The sequence below is a fragment of the Bos javanicus genome, chromosome X, assembly GCF_032452875.1.
Source record: "Bos javanicus breed banteng chromosome X, ARS-OSU_banteng_1.0, whole genome shotgun sequence".
NCBI classification, from domain to species: Eukaryota; Metazoa; Chordata; class Mammalia; order Artiodactyla; family Bovidae; genus Bos; species Bos javanicus.
This window is the reverse complement of record NC_083897.1, coordinates 131,619,767-131,643,176: the sequence shown is the minus strand read 5'-3', so window position 1 is coordinate 131,643,176 and position 23,410 is coordinate 131,619,767. Positions and strand designations below refer to the sequence as shown.

Below are 23,410 nucleotides of genomic sequence, written 5' to 3'. Positions count from 1 at the left end.
AGCCAACTGACCCTAGTCACACTGGCAGGGGAAGGGAGGTGACAGGGAAAGTGTCACAGTCAGCTTCTCTTTGATGCACCTTCTCACTGCTGCTCTTGAGGGGATTATAATGGAGCTCCCTGGCCCTCTGTCTAACTGGTGGGTCGCTTGCCTTGAGTCTGTGAGCAGCTTGAGGTCACACCCCTTGTTTTAGTTTTTCTCTGTATCTCCAACACCTAACACTGATCCTGGCACATACAGAGTACTCTATAAATGTTGATTGGGTTTGATTTAGTTGGTTTTCATTCCTTCCTTTTTTTAGGTGTTTCTTTTGAATTCTCTTTCTTTTTAACCCCTTATGGAAATAGTAGCTGTTCTGTTAGATAATGTTTGAGTGCCATGACTATTCAGGAAGGAGACTGTTATTGTTACCCACCCCTCTCCCCCCGCCCCACACACATATACATATATTCTTCCCCACATCATGCTTGCTGCACCCCCCACCCCTCCCCACCCCCATTGTGTTTTCAGCCCTGGGTAACATGCCAAGTGACAGCTGAGTGGTCCTTCTCAGAGCTCCTGTCCCTGAGACTTAGGTGATCACCATTTGCCCTTCTCTTGTGTTGCTCCTCTGTTGCCTGTATAATTCGTTTGCTCAGCTCAGCACACAACTGTTGACCGAACGAGGTAGAATCAATAACAGGGTCCAGAATTCACAAGTGAGATTAAGTCACAGGGCTCACTCTTACCCATTGGGTGCAGTACTGGTTATAAATGTTCAAGTCCTTTTTTTCATTCATTTGTACAGCACACAGCTTTATAGGTGCCTGAGTTCCTGGCAGCTTCTCTCAATCCCTGAGTCTTTCTTGCAGGTTTTTCTCCCTTCGATTTCTCTGTTAATTCTCTGTATGTGTATGTTTCAGTGTAGCTTCTCCCTCTCTCTGTCTTTTCTCTCTCTGTCTCCCTCCCTCCCCCACTGGCACTCTTTCTTTCTCTCTGACTTCCTTTTGTGTCTTTCTTTTTGTGATGCATGCACACTTACATTTTACTCCTAGATTTCATCCTCTAATTCAAGGGTAATTTCTTTTTCTTTTTTGTTTTGGTCCCTGGAATCTTTTTGCACCTGGATCTTGACTCCACTGCCTCTCCATGGTTCCAGTTTGAGGATACTTTCCTCATTATTCCCCTTTCCCCGGACTCTAGTTTATCCAATGCCTCTGAAGAGACCCTGCGGAGAGTCTTTGATTCGTTATCTGTGATTTGGGGACACAAGGAATTGCAAACACTGAGCTTTTTGTCCTGCTCCTCCTTCTCTTTCAGTACTGTCACCCCCATACTCTCACTTTCATTTTATTGGACAGTCTTCTTCCTCCTAGAGCTGGTATCTCAAGCCTTCACTTCCTCTCATGCCAATATTAACATTCTTGTAGTAACACCTGTTCCCATCCTGAGGATGTGGTCATGATGAATGTGGCCCCCTTAAAGATTTCCTCAGTTGGCAGAAAGCACTTTAACTACTGACCCTCAGCAGACCTTTGAGATTTTGTTATACTTTAATTCTGATTAGTAAAAACTTCTTCCCGTTAACCTAAATACTCTGCTGTGCTTCTAGGTTATGTGCAGACCCCAGTATGGAAGGACATGAGCTGTATCATAAGCATATAATGCTTTAACTTCTGGAAGTTACAAATCGTTAAAAATAGTATTACTGGTTAGATTAGATGCTTTCTGAGGTTTCTTTGAGGCTTCCCTGATAGCTCAGTTTGGTAAAGAATCCGCCTGCAGTGCAGGAGACCTCAGTTCGATTCCTGGGTTGGGAAGATCTGCTGGAGAAGGGATGGGCTACCCACTCCAGTATACTTGGGCTTCCCTGGTGGCTCAGCTGGTAAAGAATCTGCCTGCAATGCAGGAGACCTGGGTTCAATCCCTGGGTTGGGAAGATCCCCTGGAGAAGGGAAAGACTACCCTCTTTCACTTCTAAGAGTGGTGCTTTTGTGTTTCCAGCAACTACTTACACTGTTCTGCTATGTTTCCTAGAACCCTCACATAACTGAATACTGTGGCCTGGAACTTAGTTAAGGGTAGTCTGTCTTTAGACCCCATCCAAGGGTTTCATCTCCTTAATCTCAAAAGTACTTGTCGTAAGAAACTTTGATCAAACAGTCTGTCATTAGGATGAGAGTGTCTTTCCCAGCACTACATTATTGAGTTTAGGGAATCTTTAACATTTCACTATTTCATTCTCACTCATTCCATTATGTCTGAAGTTTTCTCACTTTCAAAATTGTTAACGCATCATTCTGAGTCCCAATACTAATTATTTTATTGGATGTGTTGTATTATGAAACTTTAACTTCAGAGCTTGAAACTCTCAGTGAGGTTTAAAATTGTAGTTCCTAATGAGTTTCAGAAACACTTGAGCCTACAGTACATGTTTTTACTTCCTTGGTATTCCCATTAACTTTTAGGCTAAACACTTAAGAATGAATGACCCTTGCTCCTTCAAACAGTCATGGTTTTTACTTCTTATTTTTTGTCTGTTTGTCTCTGTCTCTAAATTGTTTCCTTTGTGGTCTTTGATCTTGAGTTCTTGGCTTTTCAAATGAATTTTCTGTTCTGTAAACCTTTTTGTTATATATTTGTTATATTTTTGTTATATTTTTAGTCCATGTTTGTTGTTGAAATTAAAAAGAAGTAACAACAAATCACCAATAATCCTACTACCCAGAAATAACTACTAAGATTTTTTTTAAATTTCTCTCTGCTTTATAAAATTTGTGTATATATATACACATATATGACTTAAAAAAATATATAGTTGGGCTCATGTAGAAAGTTTTGAATCAATCCTGATGTTTTCACTTAGTATTATAGTTGAAATATTGCTTCATATTAGTGAAAATTCTGTGAGTGTGATTTTAAAAATAGCTTCATGGTGTTTTTTATCATGTGGATCTGTAATAGATTATATAAATGTTTTCTGCCTTCACATAGATTTAATCAAGTAAAGGATGCTGGTTTGCTCATATTTTTTAGATGTTCTAGTAACTTCACTGTTCAGTACTCTAAAACCATAAATATGAATGAATTCTGTCACCTTTAAAGTTTTTACTCTTGATTTTAGGGAATAGCTAATAGAAGGAATTCAGTCATTTGAGAACATGGTTTTCCACAGGCATCTAGATGTTCAGATTCAAAATAGGGCCCATGGAATGTGCCTTTTTCAAGAATGACACCATTCCAGTTGTTTTTAAGACCATAAATTAAATTAAGTAACATAGGGCCTCGGTTAACATATAAGTAGTCAACTTCTTGGGGCCAATGGCTTGTTTGCTCTCTTTTAATACCTCCTATTTGTATTAAAATACCTGGTGGTGTCAGTGATACAAAGCTTAAAGTCGTTACTTTAAGTCAGAAGCTTTTTTCCCAAAAGAGTGCTTTGTATTAATGCATTATCCTGTCTCTATTTTTTCTTACCTTATCTACTTTTTATTTAGTTTTAATACATAGATATAAAATTTTCATAAAGGAATTTTCCAGTTTCAGGCAATTTTTACTTTTATTTGTAAGGTTTCTGTAGCAGCATTGATTTTTTTTTTTTTTTTTAATGTTCAGTACCCTGGTAAGCCACTGATAATGAACTTGTTAAGCTGGTTTTTAAAAGGTAAATGGAAAAATGAAGATACTGAAAATGTTTTTGTTTCCCTTGGAGGGATACAGAAAAGGCATCCTTCAAACGTGTGCTTTTCAGGCTCTCTAATCCTGAGGTTTTCAACAGCATGAAAATGGTCCTGTAGCATAGTTACAGATCATTTGTAATAATGTTCAAATTGCTAGTTCAAGTGAGCCTTTGCCAAAGGCTAATCATTAACCATGCTTCATGATATTCAGTTCCTTCTGTGCTTTTTAGAGGTTCTTTACCTATGTGCTTGATTCTTCATGGCTATTTGAACCTGGTGTCATGCATTTTTAGTCTTCATTATATTTGTCATATAATGGTAGGGGAATGATTGAAAGATCAATATGATAAAAATGTCTTCCCATTTAGGAAAAGTCCTGAAAACATTAGTCATTCTGAACAACTCAAGGAAAAGGAAAAACAAGGTTTTTTCAGGTCAATGAAAAAGAAAAAGAAGAAATCTCAAACAGTAAGTAAATGGCCAATTTCTATTTACAATGGCATACGAGTCTACATTAGTCTGTGGGATCTTTACACTTTGTACATGGCAATCAAAGTGAATTATTTTCTTACTGATATTTGATATGCATAGACTTTAAATGTTTCTTTCTCAAATTCTATACAACTTCCTCCTCCCACAGTGCCTTTTCTAGATTCAACAGAACCTCTAGGAATAGGAGAAATTTAATCTGGATGAAAGAGAATGCTTTAACCCTCTTTCAGTAAACACCTTATGGATTTATATTCATGTAAAAGTTATGAACCTTCAGGATTTATTTCTCTCTGAGGGTTAAAGATATATGAAAATTTAGGAAACGGTTTTGGTTTGTGTTTAAATCTTAGACATCATTCATCATTCTCCCCTGGCTGGTTATCTGATTCCCATGTTGCATTTCTGGGCTGCCTAGTCACAGACAGGAGCTAGCATTTGACATATCAGGGCTTGCTTTAGTAGGAGGACATGTTTATCTTGTGATTGAACTGGGGAATGGAATGAGTCTCATCTCCTGAGAGCCCTCCACCTGAACCAAGGGCTGGCTGCATGAAAGCATTCATGTCATTTCACTGAACCAGGCATGGATTCTGCTGGTTAGTGACTTGAGAACACATGGAGAAGCCAGGCCTCCAGGCCGGTGAGAACATCTTCACCACACGAGGTGTGCTTTGCTTTATGATACCTTTGGGACTAGACAGGGTTGAGTCGACTATTTTTAATTATTTTGTTTCTAGTTTTACTTCATACATGATTGACTCTCACTTACTTAAAAAGGAAAAAGTCATAATCAAAATGACCTACTCAGATGGACTTCATTGATTTCATCTCTTAAGATGAATAGATTAGACTCAGTTTTTGTGAGGTCTGTTCCATTTTGAAAAGTCTAAGATTATGACTCAATGGTAAGTAATGGTGAGATGATAGTAGCAAAGAATATATTTGAAGTAAGGATTTAATAAAGGGCTTTCTAGATTACTGGGCTTCCCTGGTAGCTCAGATGGTAAACCGTCTGCCTGCAATGAGGGAGACCCGGGTTCAATCCCTGGGTCTGGAAGATACCCTGGAGAAGGAAATGGCAATCCACTCCAGTACTCTTGCCTGGAAAATGCCATGGATGGAGGAGCCTGGTAGGCTACAGTCCATGGGCTGTAAAATTTGTTAAATTTATGATGCCATTATAATATAAATATGAGCTCATTAGAAAAAAAGGTCAGAAAATTGAGAAAAAAATGATAATTTCCGATCTTACCACCCTATCTCAACTAGTATTAGGATATTGGCGTATTTCCTCCTAGCTTTTTAGCTGGTGCATATGTTTATGGAAAGAAGGTGGTTTTTTAGTTTGCTTTAAATAATAGTAATCATTCTAGTACAATTTTGTATTCTGGCTTTCTAATAGTGTTTCTATCACACATACACACAGTATGTATGTTACTACACAGATTTTATTATCTTCATTTTAATGGCTTATAATATTTCTAAAATGTTCATTTAAAAAAAAAAGCTGGCTACATTTCTAACTGAAACTCAATTAAAGTAGAAGGTCCAATCAAGATGTCGCTTAGTTACATATTAACTACACATGTTGTTTAAACCAGATACACAAAATAGACCTGATTTGAAGTAGTGAGGCTTAAAATATGTACAGTGCTAATAAAACTTTTATTATCTGTGGAACATATTTATGCATCATGAATATTAAATTTAGATTACCTCCTCCTAGCCACTGTTATTATTTAGAGATTGTTTTGGTTCTTAACCTCAGGCCCATAGCCATTGTGGGGTTGATTAAATGGAAGTAGCAAGACACAGGAATTGAAGGTGTTTTTGTGTACAGATTTAGCTTTTGATGTCTGCCTTAGACCAGCATTAAACCTGTGGCTCACTATGGCATGAGTCAGGTGTGTACATGTCAACTGTTACTCAGGATCTGGTTCGAATTTTAGATGTATAAATAGTGTAGGTTAGGGTAAATAGGATATTTACTATTCTCTAACATACTCTTCACTTGAACTTACTTGTTTCAGGGTTTCATACTTTTCATTTTTGATATGTAAAGTAACTGCAAATTATCTCTGCACAGGTCACAATGACTTAAGCCTTCCAAACCAAAAGTTGTTTATACCTCTGCATTTTTTTAATTAAAATAGGAAAGAAAATGTTTAAAGGACTTTGATATCTAAAGTAAGATTTCCAAAGAGCACTCAGTGTAGTATTTCCTGGCAGACCACAGGCTCCCAAGCTTGATATTGTGGTAACTGCCTCCTTCAAATGAGCATTGGAACAGAATTAAATTCAACTTTTCTTCGCTCACTAGAACTCAGCAAAAGGAAACCTAGGTAAATGAACTTTGAAGGACTTAAAGCATTGTGGCCTTTGCGCAAGATTGAACAAAATGGAAACCTGGTACCCAGTGCACAGAGAGAAGTCTCTGGATCTTAAATCTAGTTTAACCCCCTTATTTTGCTGACATAGGAACTGCCCAGGCAAGTTGTGACCTGCCTGAAGTTGCACAGTCAGTTTGGAGAGCTGGAGGTGGGTTCTCCTGGATAGCAGGCCCAGCTCAATCCCTGCCAGGGTCCCACCAGGAGGTGTGGAGCGCCTCCTGCTGCTTGTTCTTGAGAATGCTCTCTTTTTTTAATTGAAATATAATTGACTTACAATATTATATTAGTTTCAGGTGTATAGCATAGCGATTCAGTATTTTTTCAGTTTATGGCAATGGCAACCCACTCCAGTACTCTTGCCTGGAGAATCCCATGGATGGAGGAGCCTGGTAGGCTACAGTCCATGGGGTCGCTAAGAGTCGGACACAACTGAGGGACTTCACTTTCACTTTTCACTTTCATGCATTGGAGAAGGAAATGGCAACCCACTCCAGTACTCTTGCCTGGAGAATCCCATGGACAGAGGAGCCTGTTGGGCTGCCGTCTCTGGGGTCGCACAGAGTCGGACACGACTGGCGTGACTTAGCAGCAGCAAGCAGCATACTGAATTAAAAGTTATTACAAGATAATGGCTAGAACTTTCTGTGCTATACAATATCCTTGTTGCTTCTCTATTTTATTATTTTTTTCTAATTGGAGTATAGTTCATTGACAGTGCTGTGTTACTTTCTGCTGTAATAGCAAAGTGAATCAGTCATACATACACATATCTGAGGGCTCTCCTGTGGCCTCCTTAGCCACACAAGTTAAACTCTTCACGGATCCCTATCTTGGGAACAGGAAAACCTTATGGGCTGTTTTTCTTGAATGTTTTCAGACACACCAGTAAAAGATGATCTGAACCTTCACAGACATTCTGGTGCTCTGACAATTGAAATATCCAAAACAGGGTAAAGTCATGCCAAAAAATCATTCACTATTGTAAAGGTGCCTGCTTTGACTCAAGCAAATCTGGAAGCCACCTGGGGAAATCCGGCTTCAGTTCCACATTCAGACAGTTACATAAGCCCTCAGAGCATATGGTGACTTTGCCAACTTGGTAATTGTACCCTAGTTAGTTAGTATCTCAACTGGTAATCATGCTTCAGTTTGAAGATTGAACTTTCTTTTTCTTTACTTTTGTGGCATATTCTGCATTGTGCCAGCTATTTTCCATGGCGTGAATACTTCTCACAGTGTAGAGCCAGGCTTCTTCCTCAACAGTAGAATCCTACAATATTGATACATTCCCCTTCCAAGTGATGTTTTCTGGTTTAAGAGTTGACCACGTTCAAAAAGGTTTGCAGTATCTTTTTCTTTTTCCTAAATAGGCTTGTGGATTACATGAGATTATTTAGTTGCTTAAGTCCCTTCTGGCGATTGGGAAAAGATTGAAGTTCATCGATAGCCCTTTAAACATAATTCTTTATAACAGTCATATTTCTGATAGTAAATATATCCTTAAATGTTTTATAAGCTGAATGTGAATATATGTGTGTAAGTCTCTAGAGACGTTCCTGCTGTAGGTATTGATCCTGTCCAAAGGTTCTTTATATACATAGAAGTTTCTGCATGTCTTGAATTTACATTATTGGCATCTTCATGTCCAGGTGTGAAATGACACAAAGCCTCTCTACATGTACACACAGCACAGAGATTCTTTCAGTGACTGTTAATACTTAACAATTTGAGGGCATCCAAGGGCTAGGATTTTCGATAAGAACACCTTTTTTTTTTTTTTTTTTTTCTTGGCAATTAGTTTATTTGTATCTTATATTGCAGACAGATTCCACCAACGGGGAGAATCCAAGCATCAAGAAATCCCTCTTTCCTCTTTTTAATTCAAAGAATCATTTAAAGCATAGTTCTTCTTTGAAAAAGCTTCCTGTAGTCACTCCACCCATGGTACCCATTTTTACGTATGGTAGCCCTGAAAACTGCTCCAGTAAACTTGTTTTACTGATGACAACAGCATGTCTTTTATTTTCATGGGGTCATATTCTCTTTGTGCTAGTTAAGTACCTGAGCCAGTTCCATAAATTCATTGAGATATAAATTCTTTGACATTCTGGAATTTCTGGATCAGTTAAGGAGGTTGAAGCATAAAGGGCTATTAAACAAACCAACTAGTGAAAGGCTAGTTTGGGTTGTCTAATTAGCCAGTTGTTGGCAGACAGTATTCATGAAATCCCTTATTTCCCGTAAAGAATTCGATTAACATTTACAATTAACAAATGTCTTTTCGTTTGGCTCACAAAGTTTGTTAACACTTGGTTGGCAGTTTGTTTCTTTGAAACCAAGTAAAATTGACCAAATTGAGTGAGCTTGCAGGCTCCATGAAAAAACAGCTTCTGTTAGTTGGTGATTTGCTCTTTCCTTGCCTGGCTCTAGCTTTTGCTGGTCACTTAGTTGAAGGCCAGGGCTTTTGCTTGACATTTGGCGTTACTCTCCTGTGTTCACCAAAGTCGGTGAGTGGACCAATTGCATTTATCTGGAATTTGTGGCACAAATCCAGCATTTTCATAGTGCATAATGCTAGACCCAGGTTTCCTGGGCAGTGTCTAGGGAATATGATTCAAACCATACTTTCTCACTTTGCTATCCTTGAAAGCCTGCTAGACTTCTTTAGCACCACCAAACACAGTGTTTGGATCATTTTCCCAGCAGAAACACATTTTTGTTTTATTGAACTGGTTCATAACCTAACTGCAATATGGAATGAGGATACGACAGCAATTCCTGGTACAGCCCAATTTAACTGCTCTCTCTTACAGCGTCTAAAACTAACAGCATGGGAATGCTTGAAGGGTTGAGGTTTAACAAAGCTGCATGACATCTGCCAATTTTTCCTACCGCAGGGAAAATTATTAAGAGGGAAGCAGACTTTAACTAGCATCACTTGCATTGTGAACATTGGGAAAGTTTTGATTTCTTTTTTTATCAAGTCTTTTCTTTGGAGGGGAGGGGATTGAGTTTTGGTTTGGTCGGATTTGCTTTCGTTCTCTTCTGGGGTGTGGTTGCATATCCTAATGAGGCTTACCCGTGTGCTTATTGAATCCTTGTCCGTATTCTGCTCTAGGTGCCCAATTCTGATGGCCCTGATCTTCTGACATTACAGAAAGCCATTCACTCTGCTAGCACCCCGAGCAGCAGACCCAAGGAGTGGCGTCCTGAGAAGATCTCTGATCTACAGACCCAAGTGAGTGGTGCCTGCATCACTCTTAGACTCTCAGACTCTGCAGTGACTGGTCTGTCCTGAAGAGAGGGCAGGGTTGAGAAATTTAGCCTTTCAGTGTTACAGCAAGGCTGAGAGTCTCCCCAGAACATACCCTCAGTGATAGCCAGATGCATCTTAGGAGTCCAGATGAATCTTGCTTCAGTGTCCTAATGGGGGAAAAGGGGAGCTTCCATTAGTTTTCACCTGAGGGGAGGGGAGAACTGAATAAGATACATCTCCAGCCCAGAAACACTCTGCAGCCTAGGAGAGAGAGAGAAAATCCACAGATAAAAATAATTCATGATAACAGTGAAGCGTGCCATAAAATGTGAGGGAGGGTAAGAGGATGTAGTGCAAGCACCTTGAAAGACAGATATAATACACTTTCTTGGAAGACTATTTAAGCTTCTGAAATCTGTACTAGTTTTGATAGAAAACTGGCAAACGTTCACATTAGGAACCACATATTAGACAGTATGTGTAGTCACATTTCCCTGCATATGGTTTGTATGCCATAATTTCCCTGCCATACAAGCCAGATACTGAATCCATAAATTTTTCCTGTAACTGAGGTCTTATCTCCTTGAAGCAAACTATTTTGATTGGGAATTTTAAAATATTGTATATCTTTGGTATTGCATAATAACATAATCTAACTTGTTTTCGATTGTATTCAATATTTTCTAAATCTCTTATTCCTCTGAACTGTGAGCTTTAGAGGCCATAAGGTTACGTGTGTCTATAAATGACCATGGATGTCTGTAATTTGGAGGAAGAGGTTCTGTTTTTATAAGTTTGTTGTTTACTTTCTCTAACTATAAGCTGTTACTTAGAGCTGCTGACAAGAGATCCCTAAGTTTCAATCATATTTGCCCAACCATTCATATTTTCTGCTTATAATGTGTATAGGCTGGGGCGGGGGGGTGGGTGCCACCTACCATGGGCACCACAGAACATTTCTAGACAGACTCCGGAATGGCCATGGGGAGGACACTTCCCCAAGAGTGACTTCTCCTTGAGTCAGTGTTCAGGCAGTAGCCCGTGGATTTCAGTGCCATCTTCCCTCGAATCTTTAGTGTGTTTTGAGATTATCAACCTTCTGCTTGGCTTAAGGCCTTTGAGGAGTGACAGCCAGAGATGCTTGTGGCCCGTTTGTCAGGTTCTGCGGTGAGGGCCATGAATGTCAGGGTGCTTTCCCATGCCTCTTCTGGTGGTGACCTTGTCAAGTCTAACAAAAAGGAGAGGAGGACCCTTCCTCCTGCCTTGAAGTCCCCCTCCCAGTGCAGCAGCCCCTGGGGCCTTAGCCCCAAGCACACAACAGACAGGCTGTTAGGAATCAAAACCCTCCTATGAGTGAACTGTGTTTTAGAGTCTACAGGGCTTGTGCTCATTTCTCTGTGCTTGGCATTTTTAGTGCCCATACCTTACCTCCCCCTCAAAACATAATGAAAACCAAAAAAAGTTAGAGTGCAGAAAGGGACCATTGGGATTTTGCAATGCCAAGGGAAAGGGAAAATCGAGGAGATAAGAAGAAAAGGGGATACACAATTTTTAGCAGAGTATGTTGCTGCCTATTGAAACATTACATTTTTTCAGTGACTCTTGCAGCTAGATATGGTCAAATGGCTGACTTTTTGCAGGTGAAACCTAAGCAGCAGCTTTCTGTGGAGCTGTTGGGAAGGAAGTCTTCTGCAAAGGGAGAGGCACATCCCTTCTTTCCCTTCTTCTTGCTGGTTGGTGCAGGAGATTCCCCCCTTCCTCCCATAAAGATGGGGTGCAGCCAGATACAAGGTGCCTAAGCCTTGGATCACTCACCACACCAGCTCTAGATTTCTTCTACATTTCTAAGCTTTTTTGTTAAAGAAAAATAACTTCCATCTTTTCTGAAGAAGAACAAAAGCACAGATAAGTCTGGACTGGCCCCTCTTCCCCCACACGCACCCTCCCTAACTCCACACAGTCGTCTCAGATCTGCACTCCATTTCCTCCCACCTTTCAGGTCTACTCTAACTTAAACCCTACATGCACCCTCATCTTTTCTTTCAGAGCCAGCCATTAAAATCACTGCGCAAGCTGTTACATCTCTCTTCAGCCTCAAATCACCCGGCTTCCTCAGACCCCCGCTTCCAGCCCTTAACAACTCAACAAGCCAAAAATTCCTTCTCAGAAATTCGGATTCACCCTCTGAGCCAGGCCTCTGGCGGGAGCAGTAACATCCGGCAGGAGCCAACACCAAAGGGCAGGCCGGCCCTCCAGCTGCCAGGTCAGATGGACCCTGGTTGGCACGTGTCCTCTGTGACCCGGAGTGCCACAGAGGGGCCTTCCTACTCTGAACAGCTGGGTGCCAAGAGTGGGCCAAATGGGCACCCTTATAACAGAACAAATCGGTCCAGAATGCCAAATCTGAATGATTTAAAAGAGACAGCCTTGTAATGTGTGCTGGAGAAGTGGGGCGGGGGTGGGAGGGGACAGGGACAATCCAGTTAGAAGGGGAGGGGTGGGTGGGGTGGGTGGGGGAATGGGCGGGGCCAGAGTGGTAAGCCAGTATTTTCAGCTTTATGAAGGTGTGTGCAATATTGTATGTGTGGGGCCAGCTGGCTCCCCACGGCCACAAATGCTAGTCAGGGATCTTAGAGCCACAGGAGTTCCTTAGGGATCACCAGTCCCCACGAGTCTTGTGTGAGAATGCATAGCGTGCCATTGAGGAAGAAGACATTCTTGCCAGGTTCTCCCCCTTACGTTCCAGCTTTAGTGCAATCGCCGTTGAACTTGGGAAAGCCAGGGTGTGTTCTGGCACTGTAAGTGATAGAAAAATAGGTGTTGACTGATATCCTTACCACAGATTTGTTTCCACCTAGACTAAATGTGGGGTTTGTTGTAATCCAAGAGTATCCCTTTGAAGGGTTAGCGGATGACCTAACTGTATGTCTTAAATTGTTTTCTAAACTTCCATATTTGATAGGGTTTGTAACATTTATTTATAATTAATTAATATTGTACTGTTATAATCATTCCTTTTCTGTTAAATGTAAAGTTACTTTGAGCTGTTTGGAACATTGTGAAGCAGTGGGACAGCTACAGTAGTTTCTATAAAAACTAAACAGTAACATTTATATATTGCATCAGGAGTATTTTATTCTATATATAAATATATATATGATAAATATCTGTCTGTTTTATAAATATAATCATTTAAGGAAGTATCGTTATGACACTATCTGCCATATTTTTATACATTTGTGATATGAAGTGAGTATTATACTTCTAATCAAGGGAGTTGAAATTGTGGCTGCACGGGAGTGTAATGGTAGGAAGCTTGCTCAACTTTGAGACCCCAGCAGCAGCTTTTAGACACGATCCTTGGTAGCAGACAAGATGCAGCAGCTCCTCCCAAACCTGCAGGGGAAGAAAGTTGGCTAGGCCAGTAAGAACTCTAGCAGGCCTATCTCCGTCCTCACACACTTGGCTCCTGTTCATGTCCAGGGACGTTCCTTGCACCTGAGGGGAGAATAGATCCAGGGTTACTCATGGGACTTTGTAGAGAAAATGTACTCTTCTACTTCCATTAGTGTAGAGCGTAGACCAAAGATTTGCCAGTGAACATTCCTAGTTGTGAGGTTGTTAGAGGTATCAATCTGCAGATCTTGCATACCAGCTCTATGCTCCTGAATCCCGCGTGCTGTACTGGAGACTTGCAGCTGGTAGGATGGGAGATACCTGTGTGGCACTTCAGTTTCTAAATGGTTTTTTTTGTTGTTGTTATTGCTCTTTCCAATATATTTAGAAGGCTCCTGAAGCAATTCCAGATGTAGAGAAAATGGCTGTACTCATCTTCCTGGGATGGTCCATTTATAACAAGGTTATCATGTACATGAGTAGACACATGCACACATGTGGCCAGAACAGGACTTATCTTTCCCTCCTTTGATCGCCTTCAACTCCCATGTTATTTCCAAGTATCATCAAGGCCTTTGGCCAAAAGGGGCATAGCCCCATGTCCCTGGGCCATCCTTGACAGAAATCCCCTCAACACTGTCATTCATCAAATGTATTAGATTTTCGGAAGTAGTCTCTTAGCAATAATATTTTTAAAGATCCCCTCCCACCCCTCAAAGAGATATTCTCAGTATTTATTACTTGGCCCAGGATTGTGAGAGTATCAGCCCCTGAATCAAGTCAGCTATAATCGAAATGTGCTGAGTTACTGTTCCCCCTCCCCTAAGATGTTAAGAATCATAGCTTTGATGATTATGAAGATTATAAAGAAAAAGGTCTTAGTTACTTTGAAGCTTAAACTGTGTGCATATTGCATTTTTATATAACTACTATAATGATGTGTATTGATTATATATAGAGGTCATTTTAAGGTGCTTTTAATTTAATTTTAATAAGTGTAATAGGCACTAAAATGAAACTCAACTGGGTACTATCATTGAAACAGTTTGATTCTAACCAATAGTTTGCATGCTCTTCGATTCTTTTTATATCTGACTGCTTTCACCAGTTCAGTGCTGTCTGAGTAGCTCTGAATTCTGGCTTTTTCCAGGCAGCTGCTCAGTTATATAGTGACGTGGACCCTTAGCAGTTTTTGCCTGGATACTAATGACTAAAAGGGTGTGTAACTCTTCTTTTTTAAACTCAATCTGTACCTTATATTCCCCCTTGCAAACCAGAAACTCCATTTTTTCCTCTGGAAAGACTTCTCACTGTGCTGTGCGCTTAGAAACTGCGCAGTCACATTGCCATGCTGTGGCATTTGAGGTTCGTTGTCACCTAGGGGCTGGTTTCCCATGTTTTCATCCTTGCTAACACTGGGATCTCAGATGTTTGCAGAACATTTATATTCTGATGGTTCTTCAAAGAAGGGCTAGAATAATTGCCTTCTACCTAGAGTAAAGTAAACCTAACTGATGAAGAGTCAATACATACTTTTCGTACATTCCCAGATTTGAGCCAGAAAATATCTACAATGTTTTCAACTAGTGTTTTTGAGGTAGCTCTTTTATCCTCTTCTCAGCTTTTGTCCATTCTGACTTTCATTGACCTTAGTAAGCTGTAAGTGAACTCCAATCCACATTTCTAGCATGCATGATTCTCTTCCTGCTTGCAGAGGGGAATTATAAAGCTTTCTCTCAAATCTAATGGGCCCTCTCTTAGCTTTTAACTCATTTTCCTCCTGTTGATGAATTATTGGCCTCACAAAGATTGCTATCTGTGATGAGATTAAGGACTTAAAAGTCTCAAAAGTCTGCATTTTCTTTAGGAAGGGAGGTTTATGGCATCCATGTTCTATTATCTGCCCTAACTTCCTAAAGGATTAAAAGGTCAAATGAAGGCTTATGAATTGCTTTATTTTATGAAAGTGTCACTTATCTTTTGCAAAGAAACTGCTTCGCTGTTTTTCTACCTTTGCTTTACTGCCATCCTCGTTATTCTTCTCAGAAGTTCTGAATGAACTTTTACTGAACCTTTTTTGGTCTCAGTCAGAGGTTTAGCCTCTCCAGAGCCCAAGACAACAAGTGCTGCATCCTGAGGAGCTCAAGTGAGTTGTCTCTACAGCAGCAGTTCTCAACCAGGGCCAGTTTTGCCTCCTGGGGACATTTGGCAATGGCCAGAGACATATTTGCTTGTCACAACTGGGGTGGTGGTATGCTACTGGAACCCAGTAGGTAGAAGCCAGGGATGCTGTAAAACATCTTGTGTGCACAGGAACACCTCCCCCCTCCCACAAAGACAGAGAATGATTCAACCCCAAATGTCAGTAGTGCTGAGGTTGAGAAACCCTGCTCTCCTGAATTCCAAGCCCACCCGCCCGCAGAACTTGGCTCAGCCCTGGTTCTCTGCAGGCTACAAGACTACAGGTATGAATTCTTCAGCGTCGCATTCTCTTAAAGAGTCTTCTACCACCATTCTCGAATCCCTGGAATCCTATTGTTCGTTTCCATTATCTTGGGCCTGCTAAAAGGTGCATCTTTTGGGAAGAGATCAGAGTCACTTCATAGGTGTTTGAGAACTTAAATTCTAGGTCAGCATCCTTAGAAACTCTTTCATAGAGCCATGAAGCTTATATTTAAGAAGCAAGCAGCAGCCTGGCAGATTGGCATGATTTTTACCAACTGCTCAAAGGCATACGTGGCTTTAGCTGTGTCTCCCACAAGAAAATGTCTTTGTTTTCTATTCAAGTCATCTAATAACTCTTTACAAACATTGGCGTATGACAGACCAATTAGAAGCAAAAAACTCTTAGTTGGTGGTCATGATGTGGCTGTAATAGGAGTATTTGTGCCGTATGCTTTGGTTAAATCTGTTTTAAAACATACTTTAAGATTCACCATATGCAGTTGTACTTTAATTCTAAGCTCAGATTTATGCTGGTTAGTTTCTAGTCACGTCATGTATTATAAAGTACCTTGTGGTGTAAAGTTAGCCAGTTTAGCATGTTCCTATCCTGAAAATTAGTGGGCTTTGCTACAAAATGCTATCCCATTTTCCCCTCCCTGCACCTCTTAGTTAACGTCATAGTACCCTCACTTCTTAAACTAGTTTTTAGAGTAAATAAGGAAAAAAGCCATTTATTTTCTTGTAGCTATGTATGAGACTGACTCATAAGTGTGCAACTTTTTTTCAAGGCCAGAGGATTACTTTTCAAGTATGTAGAAGGCTCTGTCCATTTCTGTTCACCTAGGTCCTGGTGGTGATTCAACTTTTAGCAAGGGCAATGGCTCATTGCAACTTATTCCTAGAGCTCAGCTGGGACTCAGAAACCTGCATATTCTCTCCCGGTCAGAACATTTTTTTCTGGAGAGCACTGCTTTTATATCTAGAAGTTTGTTACCTCCTGCATTATAATAGGACATTGAGCTCCATGCGAGCACTAAGATCCACAGACTCGTACTTTTGTGACCTGGGAATGTGGTATGATACACTGAACCAAGTCAGAAAATAATGAAATATTTCCTTGCCTCCTTCAGTTCATCACTAATAAAGTGTGTAGGCAGAGAAAACTAATTTGCAGTTTAAAAAAATGGTTTCTTTAAAAGAGGCTGCAGAAACGACAGTACAAATGTTGTTAAATGTCCTGTCGCTAATCCCAGGGTCAGAATCTCACAAGAACGTTCTCTTAGAGACTTGAAGGGCCAACTTACAAAATAAAAACTTGTAAGTGGTTCTGATTTCTTCCTTTTGCGTCTTGACCAGCTGAGATGCAGAATATCTTGAGGTCTGATTCAGCTGGGTAAAAAATACTGTCTTAGAAACCACTAGTAAATGCAAGAAAGTGAATTCATGACAGGATGAGTCCGACGTCTTTCTGTATACACACAATGTGATAGTAGTAAAGTGGCTAGAAAACTGTGGGCCTGCTGCCCTATTCTATTCTATTTCTTCTTTTTTAACTGAATGTACTATAAACAGTCATAGAATTTTGTGCCAAGTCAGTTACTACATGAATATTCATTTCCCATAGTGCTTTGTTAATACATCAGCATTTGGCCTGGTCCTGACTCTACCTTTCTCCACTCCAGGCATTGATCCACCTTTCTATGTATTTCCTATAGGGTATTAAATATAATCACGACCTGCCTTGTACTTTCATTCACTAACTGTTTACTCCCAAGTTTGAGGGAGGTTTGTCTTTTATTTTGCCAGAAAAAATTTGTAATAGTCTACACGTTGGATTTCTAGGGCCAGAGAACTACAGCAGTAAAACTAGTATCTCTTCTAAGGCCCTTCATTACCCACAAGGTTAAGCTCTCTGAACCCCATTTGATCCTTGGGTTGTATTTTGATCTTCCTTTGGAATCTTAAAAATCGGTCTCCATGTTGTATGCAGATTAGAAGTTGCCTTGTTCGCTACTCTTCCAGCACAGAGTATCAGGGAGAAAGAGGCCTTATCTGTTCCTCCATCCCCTCCATTTTGACAGACTGCTAAGAATTCCTCAGGACTTCCTTTGGTTTGGGATTTTACATTCCCAAAAGCCTGATGTGATTCATTTCAGGCATAGACAAGTTTGTCCCAGTGCTCTGCTTCAGGGCTAATCAGACAAAACCCAGGAATAGAAAAGGTAGATGCCTTGACTTTTGTCCCCGTTTGGGGATTAAAGTATTTATTGCCAGAGTTGTCAAAAGCTCCAATTATAACACATTCAGTTTCAAGGGAAAAAAAAAAAAAAAAGATGCTTTTCCTTCTGGAGAACTTTTAAGTTCTCTACAGCTTAGATTTTCCAAAATGGAAAGTAAAGCTTGTATAAAATCTGTTTTCACTAGAAGTATTAATATACAATTGATTATAGTCAACTCAGTTCATTTCCCTCTCCTTGTTTCCTCCTTGGTCACTGATTGAGTCGGGCTGGAGGGGTAATGCTGTGATTGTAAGAAGTAAATTCTCACGTAAATGTGGATTGATCAACAGAAACAAACCAAACAAAATAGTTGCCCCTAATTCCTATCTCCAAGAATTGCTTTGTGCCATTTTGAATTCAGGTAGTTATTCTGTATATATTTAGAAGACTATTCTGAGCTTCTTCAATCTCTAGGAAGTTTGAAGTGGGTATCTGGGAAGACACAGGGCAGGGAGACTTTGAAAACCCTGCTTGTGCCTGAAAACAAAAATAGGGATAAGCCAGAGTGATGTAACATCTAAATTTGTGGTAGATGAAGAATCAGTTGAAATTCTTAATTGCACAGACTTTATAATCCATAATAAAAAGTGTAATTCCATACTTTGTACTGTGGCAAGGGTGTGACGTGGTGTTAACCTTTTTAATTTTTGAATCCAAGCTGAATTTAAAGTGTTGAATATTTAAATTCCTCACAAGCTAATTATGTACCATTTGTAAAGTGTTTATATAACTCTTTGTATCATGTGTTGGTACATCTTATCAAGTTTTTTCTGGCATGTATTCCATTCTAAACTTCTGTAAAATTTCTATTGTTGCTGTAAATATTATACAAATATCTATTCCGTGGTAACCTTAATTATCAGCATGAAATGGTTAATTTTTACTGAGCACAATGTATTTTTGAATGGACCTTCCCAAATGTCTTTAATAAAATGCAGATTTTGCACTGACTGATGTGATTGCCAGGCCATCCCCATCGTGAGCACTGTGGTCCCTCTTGTTTGAACAGCAAGCAGCTCCGCAGTCACTCCTTCTTTGTAAAGAACTCGTTTGAATTCAAATGAAGGATAATGGGTCTTTGAAGTTGGAATCAGTTTAAGGGACAGAAATTATTGTAAAGCAGGGCAAATCCTGTTATTTACTGATGTTGATAATTTTTTTGTATTTATAAAGCTTTTCCCCCCCTTCTGGCATTTTGAAAACTTTGGTTTATTTTACATTTGAGTGTTGCCTCCTTTTTACGTTGCTAGACACTCACTTGGTGGTTTGGGGAAGATGGGAAGATGTCAACTTCCTGCATAGTGCCATTGGAGGAAGCAAAGGTGGACAACTTAATAAGGATTTCTTCATGTTTTGGAACAGGGGGTTGGCAAACTTTTTCTGTAAAGGGCCAGATAGTAAATATTTGAGGCTCTATGAGTCATTGGATTTCTGACTACTCACCGTGCAACTCTGCCATTGTAGTGCAGAAGTAGTATAGATGATATGTAAATGAATGGGTGTGACTGTGTTCCAGGAAAACTTTATTACAAAAACAGGCAGGGGACCAGATTTGTCAACCGGTTTCAGGCCCTCACTTTGTCTTTAAGGATAAGAAGACCAACTAAGTAAATGGGGTGAGGGGGAGAACTTAAATTTTGTGATAACATGTGTAAAAGTTCTCCAACTTTCTTTATCTTTCTAAACAAAGGATGGAGCTAAAACACTTTCTTACAGAACTGTGTCACCAAATCTTCACTCCAAGTTTCTCAAGTGTCATACAGACTTGTGGCCTATGATTTCAGCTATACTGTTTATCTAGATTGACTCAAAGTAACTGAAGCTTGTCACTTTTTTATGTTCATAGCACTTAATATGGCTGGGCAAATTGCCAAGTATTTTACTTATATTAATACATTTATTTTTCGGAAGGCAACAAAGTGGATAGTATCCCCATTTGTAGATGAGGAAACTGAGGTTTATGGCGTTTACATTAACCTACCCAAGGTTACCCTGCTAGGATTTGAAACCAAGTACTTTCACTGTTAAGACTATACCCTTTAACACTACTATACTAAGCGATCACCATGTTTCCACGTATAGAAACTGACATGGGTTTGTGCCGTGGGGCAGTTCATGTACCACCCTTCCTTCCATCTCCCATCAGGTGGTAATTGATCTGATTTGAGAGTAGAAAATTTCATTGAAACAAGTCACTGTGTGTGTGTGTGTGTGTGTGTGTGTGTGTGTGTGTGTGTATGCGTGCATGCTAAGTTGCTTCAGTCGTGTCTAACTCTTTGTGACCCTATGGACTGTAGCCTACTAGGCTCCTCTGTCCTGGGATTTCCCAGGTGAGAATGCTGGAGTGGGTTGCCATGCCCTCCTCCAGGGAATCTTCCAGACCCAAGGATTGAACCCACGTCTTGTACGGCTCCTGCATTGGTAGGCAGATTCCTTACCACTGAGCCAGGGGAAGCCCATATACTTTAACTGGAAGTTTCCCCCACAAAAGAAATAGTACTACAAACATACTTTATGTTTTTAATAGCAAGATTCTGTTGGGCTTCAGGTGTCCCTCAATAAAAGTTTTATTTTTTATACATTCTGTCATTAATTAAATGAAGTAAGAAATTCAAATGCTGTTATAAACAAATAATAGATAAATGTTTTACAAATCTCATTGTTTATTAAACTCTGAAGTATTGAGCAATTTCCAATAAGAAATCTCAGCTGACTTCTTTGCAGAAATTGACAAGTTGATCCCCACAATATTATGGAAACTCAAGGGACTCAGAGTAGCCAAAATGATCTTGAAGGAGAACAAAGTTGGAAGACTTATGTGTTACAATTTGAAAACTTACTACAAAGCTACCGTAATCAAAACAATGTGTACTAGAATAACAATAGACATATAGACCAATGGAATAGAATTTAATGTCCAGGAAATTTCCTGGTGGTCCAGTGGTTAGGACTCTGTTCTTTCATTGCTATGGGTGCAATGAAACTAAGATCCCACAAGTGACATGGCAAAAAAAAAAAAAAAAAAATATATATATATATATATAGAGAGAGAGAGAGAGAGAGTGTCCAGAAATATAAACCCTCACCCTCTGGTCAGTTGATTCTTGGTAAAGGTTCAAGATCATTCAATTGGGGAAGAATAGTTTTTTCAACAAGTGTGCTGGGACATTTGGATATTCACATGCAAAGAGTTAAATCAGACCCCTACCTCATACCATATATAAAAATTAACTCAAAATTGATCAAAGATCTAAATTTAAAAGGTAAAACTATAAAATTCTTGGGGAAAAAAGCAAAAATAAATCTTCATGATCTGGATTTGGCAATGGTTTCTCAGATATGACACCTATAGCACAAATAACAAAAGAGAAAAAATAAGCTGGACTTCATCAATAAAATGTGTTTCAAAGGACTCCTTCAAGAGAGTGAAAAGACAACTTATGAAATAGAAGAAAATATTTGCAAATCATTTATCTGGTGAGGTATCTAGAATATATAAGGAACTCTTACAACTCAATATTTTAAAAAACAACCTAATTTCAAAAATGGGCAGAGTCTGAATAGACATTTCTTCAAAGAAGGTGTACAAACACAGTAAACACATGAAAAGATATTTAACATCATTAGTCATTAGAGAAATGCAAATCAAAACCACAATGAAGGATACTACTTCATACAAATCAGGATGGCCTCAATCAAAAAAGACAGATAATAATAAGTGTGGAGAAATTGGAACCCTCATACATTGCTGGTGGGAATGTAAAATGGTATAGCCACCTTGAAAAACAGTCTGACAGTTCCTCAAAAGGTTAAATCAAGTTACCATATGACCCAACAGTTCCACTCCTAGGTATATACCCAGGATAAATGAAAACATGTCCACACAAAACCTTGTACACAGTTGTTCATAGCAGCACTATTTATAATAGCCAAGAAATGGAAACAATCCAAATGTCCATCAACAGATGAATGGATAAATACAATGTGGTGTATCCATACACTGGAATGATATTCAGCCATGACAAGGAATGAAGTACTGATACATGCTACAACCTGCATGAACCTTGGAAACACTATACTAAGTAAAAGAAGCCAGACAGGAAAAACCACATATTGTATGATTTCATTTATATGAAATGTCCAGAATAGGTAAATCTACAGAGACAGGAGATTAATGGTTTCCCAGGACTGGGGTGGGCAAGTGGGTTGGAGGGGTGATGGCTAGTGGGTACAGGGCTCCTTTTGGAGGTGATAAAAATTTTCTAAAATTGATTGTGATAATGGTAGCTCAACTCTGAATTTACTAAAAGTCATTGAATTATACACTGTAAATAAGTGAGATTTGTATGGTATGTGAATTTTATCTCAATAAAGCTATTCCAAAACAGAAGTTTCCAATATAAACAGTTATTTGGAGAACTTTCATCCCTGCCTCACCCTGTTTACTTCTTTTCTTTTTTTCCCCTTAACTGTACTCCCCATCTGGGTCTGGTGTGCCAGTTGTAGTCCTGAACTCTTAGGATACCACCATTTTCTCTGACAGTCCATATCACAATAAGAGTTCATTCATCTTTCCCAGTAAGGATCTCTGTAGGCATTCTGTTCAAAGTGGATTTGTCCGTGTATCCTAAGGCCAGAGAAGGATTTTTTTTTCCCTACCCTGAATTGATAACCTCTATATTTGAGAGAAGATTGAGCAGAGAAAGGTGTTTTTCCAGGTTTAAGTATACAGCATGGGTATTAGAAAGATGCTAGGTTAAATAAGCTGATCTAAGACCCACAATACCAGAGAAGGGATTAAGGGATTTTAGGAGGCTGGCCATTCACAGAGAAGGTGAATATGATGTCCAGGATCATGTTGGTGTCCATTCACTAAGCTTGTCGTCTGAAAACTAACTCAGAGAAATGAATTTCTGCTAGCAGAGGCTGCACTGTGTCAAGGCCAGAACAGTCTTGGATTCCCTCGTCTCACTGGGGTCCCTCATCCTCAGATTCCACCCTCTCCTGGCTCCTACTTTCAAATCCTCTCCTGCCCACGTGCCCTGCTTCTGGGGAAGTGCCTGAAAACAGGCTGAGCTATAAACGGCAGAAGAGGCGGACTGTCCTTCCCCCAGCTGCCTGCTTACAGAGCTCCTCTGGGAGGGGAAGGCCAGACCAGCCCATACTTTACAAAGCAAGGGGGCTGAGGTTGGAAGGTTGGGCTCAGCAGCGGCCTGGCTACATCACGCTTCTCAGATTGTAGGTCCTGATCACTTCCTGCAGAGTGTACTTGGCTGATGGGCCTCCTCTGTAGCCAGTGACAGCTCCTGGCCAACTGTTTTCCCAGTGTTAAGTTTGTTGAAGAATGGTAGCCCTAGATAAAAGGATGTTCTGGTGTGTTCTGGTCATCTGGGTTTCCTAAATACAGGGAAATTTTGTTCCTTACATGTGTAGCCTGTCCCATGTTATTCAGTTAAATATTGACCACAGACTGGGATCATGTATATGAGGGCA

General features: G+C 39.8%; 1 protein-coding gene across 3 annotated transcripts in view; it reads left to right on the top strand.

Moving 5' to 3' along the window:
• The window catches only part of CDKL5 (cyclin dependent kinase like 5), a 177,933-nt gene extending 165,684 nt beyond the window's left edge, over positions 1 to 12,249 (top strand). For 2 of the 3 annotated variants that reach the window (XM_061408032.1, XM_061408033.1), the window contains 4 exons: positions 4,028 to 4,127; positions 8,363 to 8,485; positions 9,660 to 9,779; positions 11,844 to 12,249. In XM_061408032.1, coding sequence (XP_061264016.1) covers positions 4,028 to 4,127; positions 8,363 to 8,485; positions 9,660 to 9,779; positions 11,844 to 12,230 — 730 coding nt within the window. In that variant the 3' untranslated portion in view covers positions 12,231 to 12,249. The remainder of the gene's footprint in view (positions 1 to 4,027; positions 4,128 to 8,362; positions 8,486 to 9,659; positions 9,780 to 11,843) is intronic. The other variant, XM_061408034.1, reaches the window with a different exon arrangement.
• Positions 12,250 to 23,410: the final 11,161 nt, after the last annotated feature.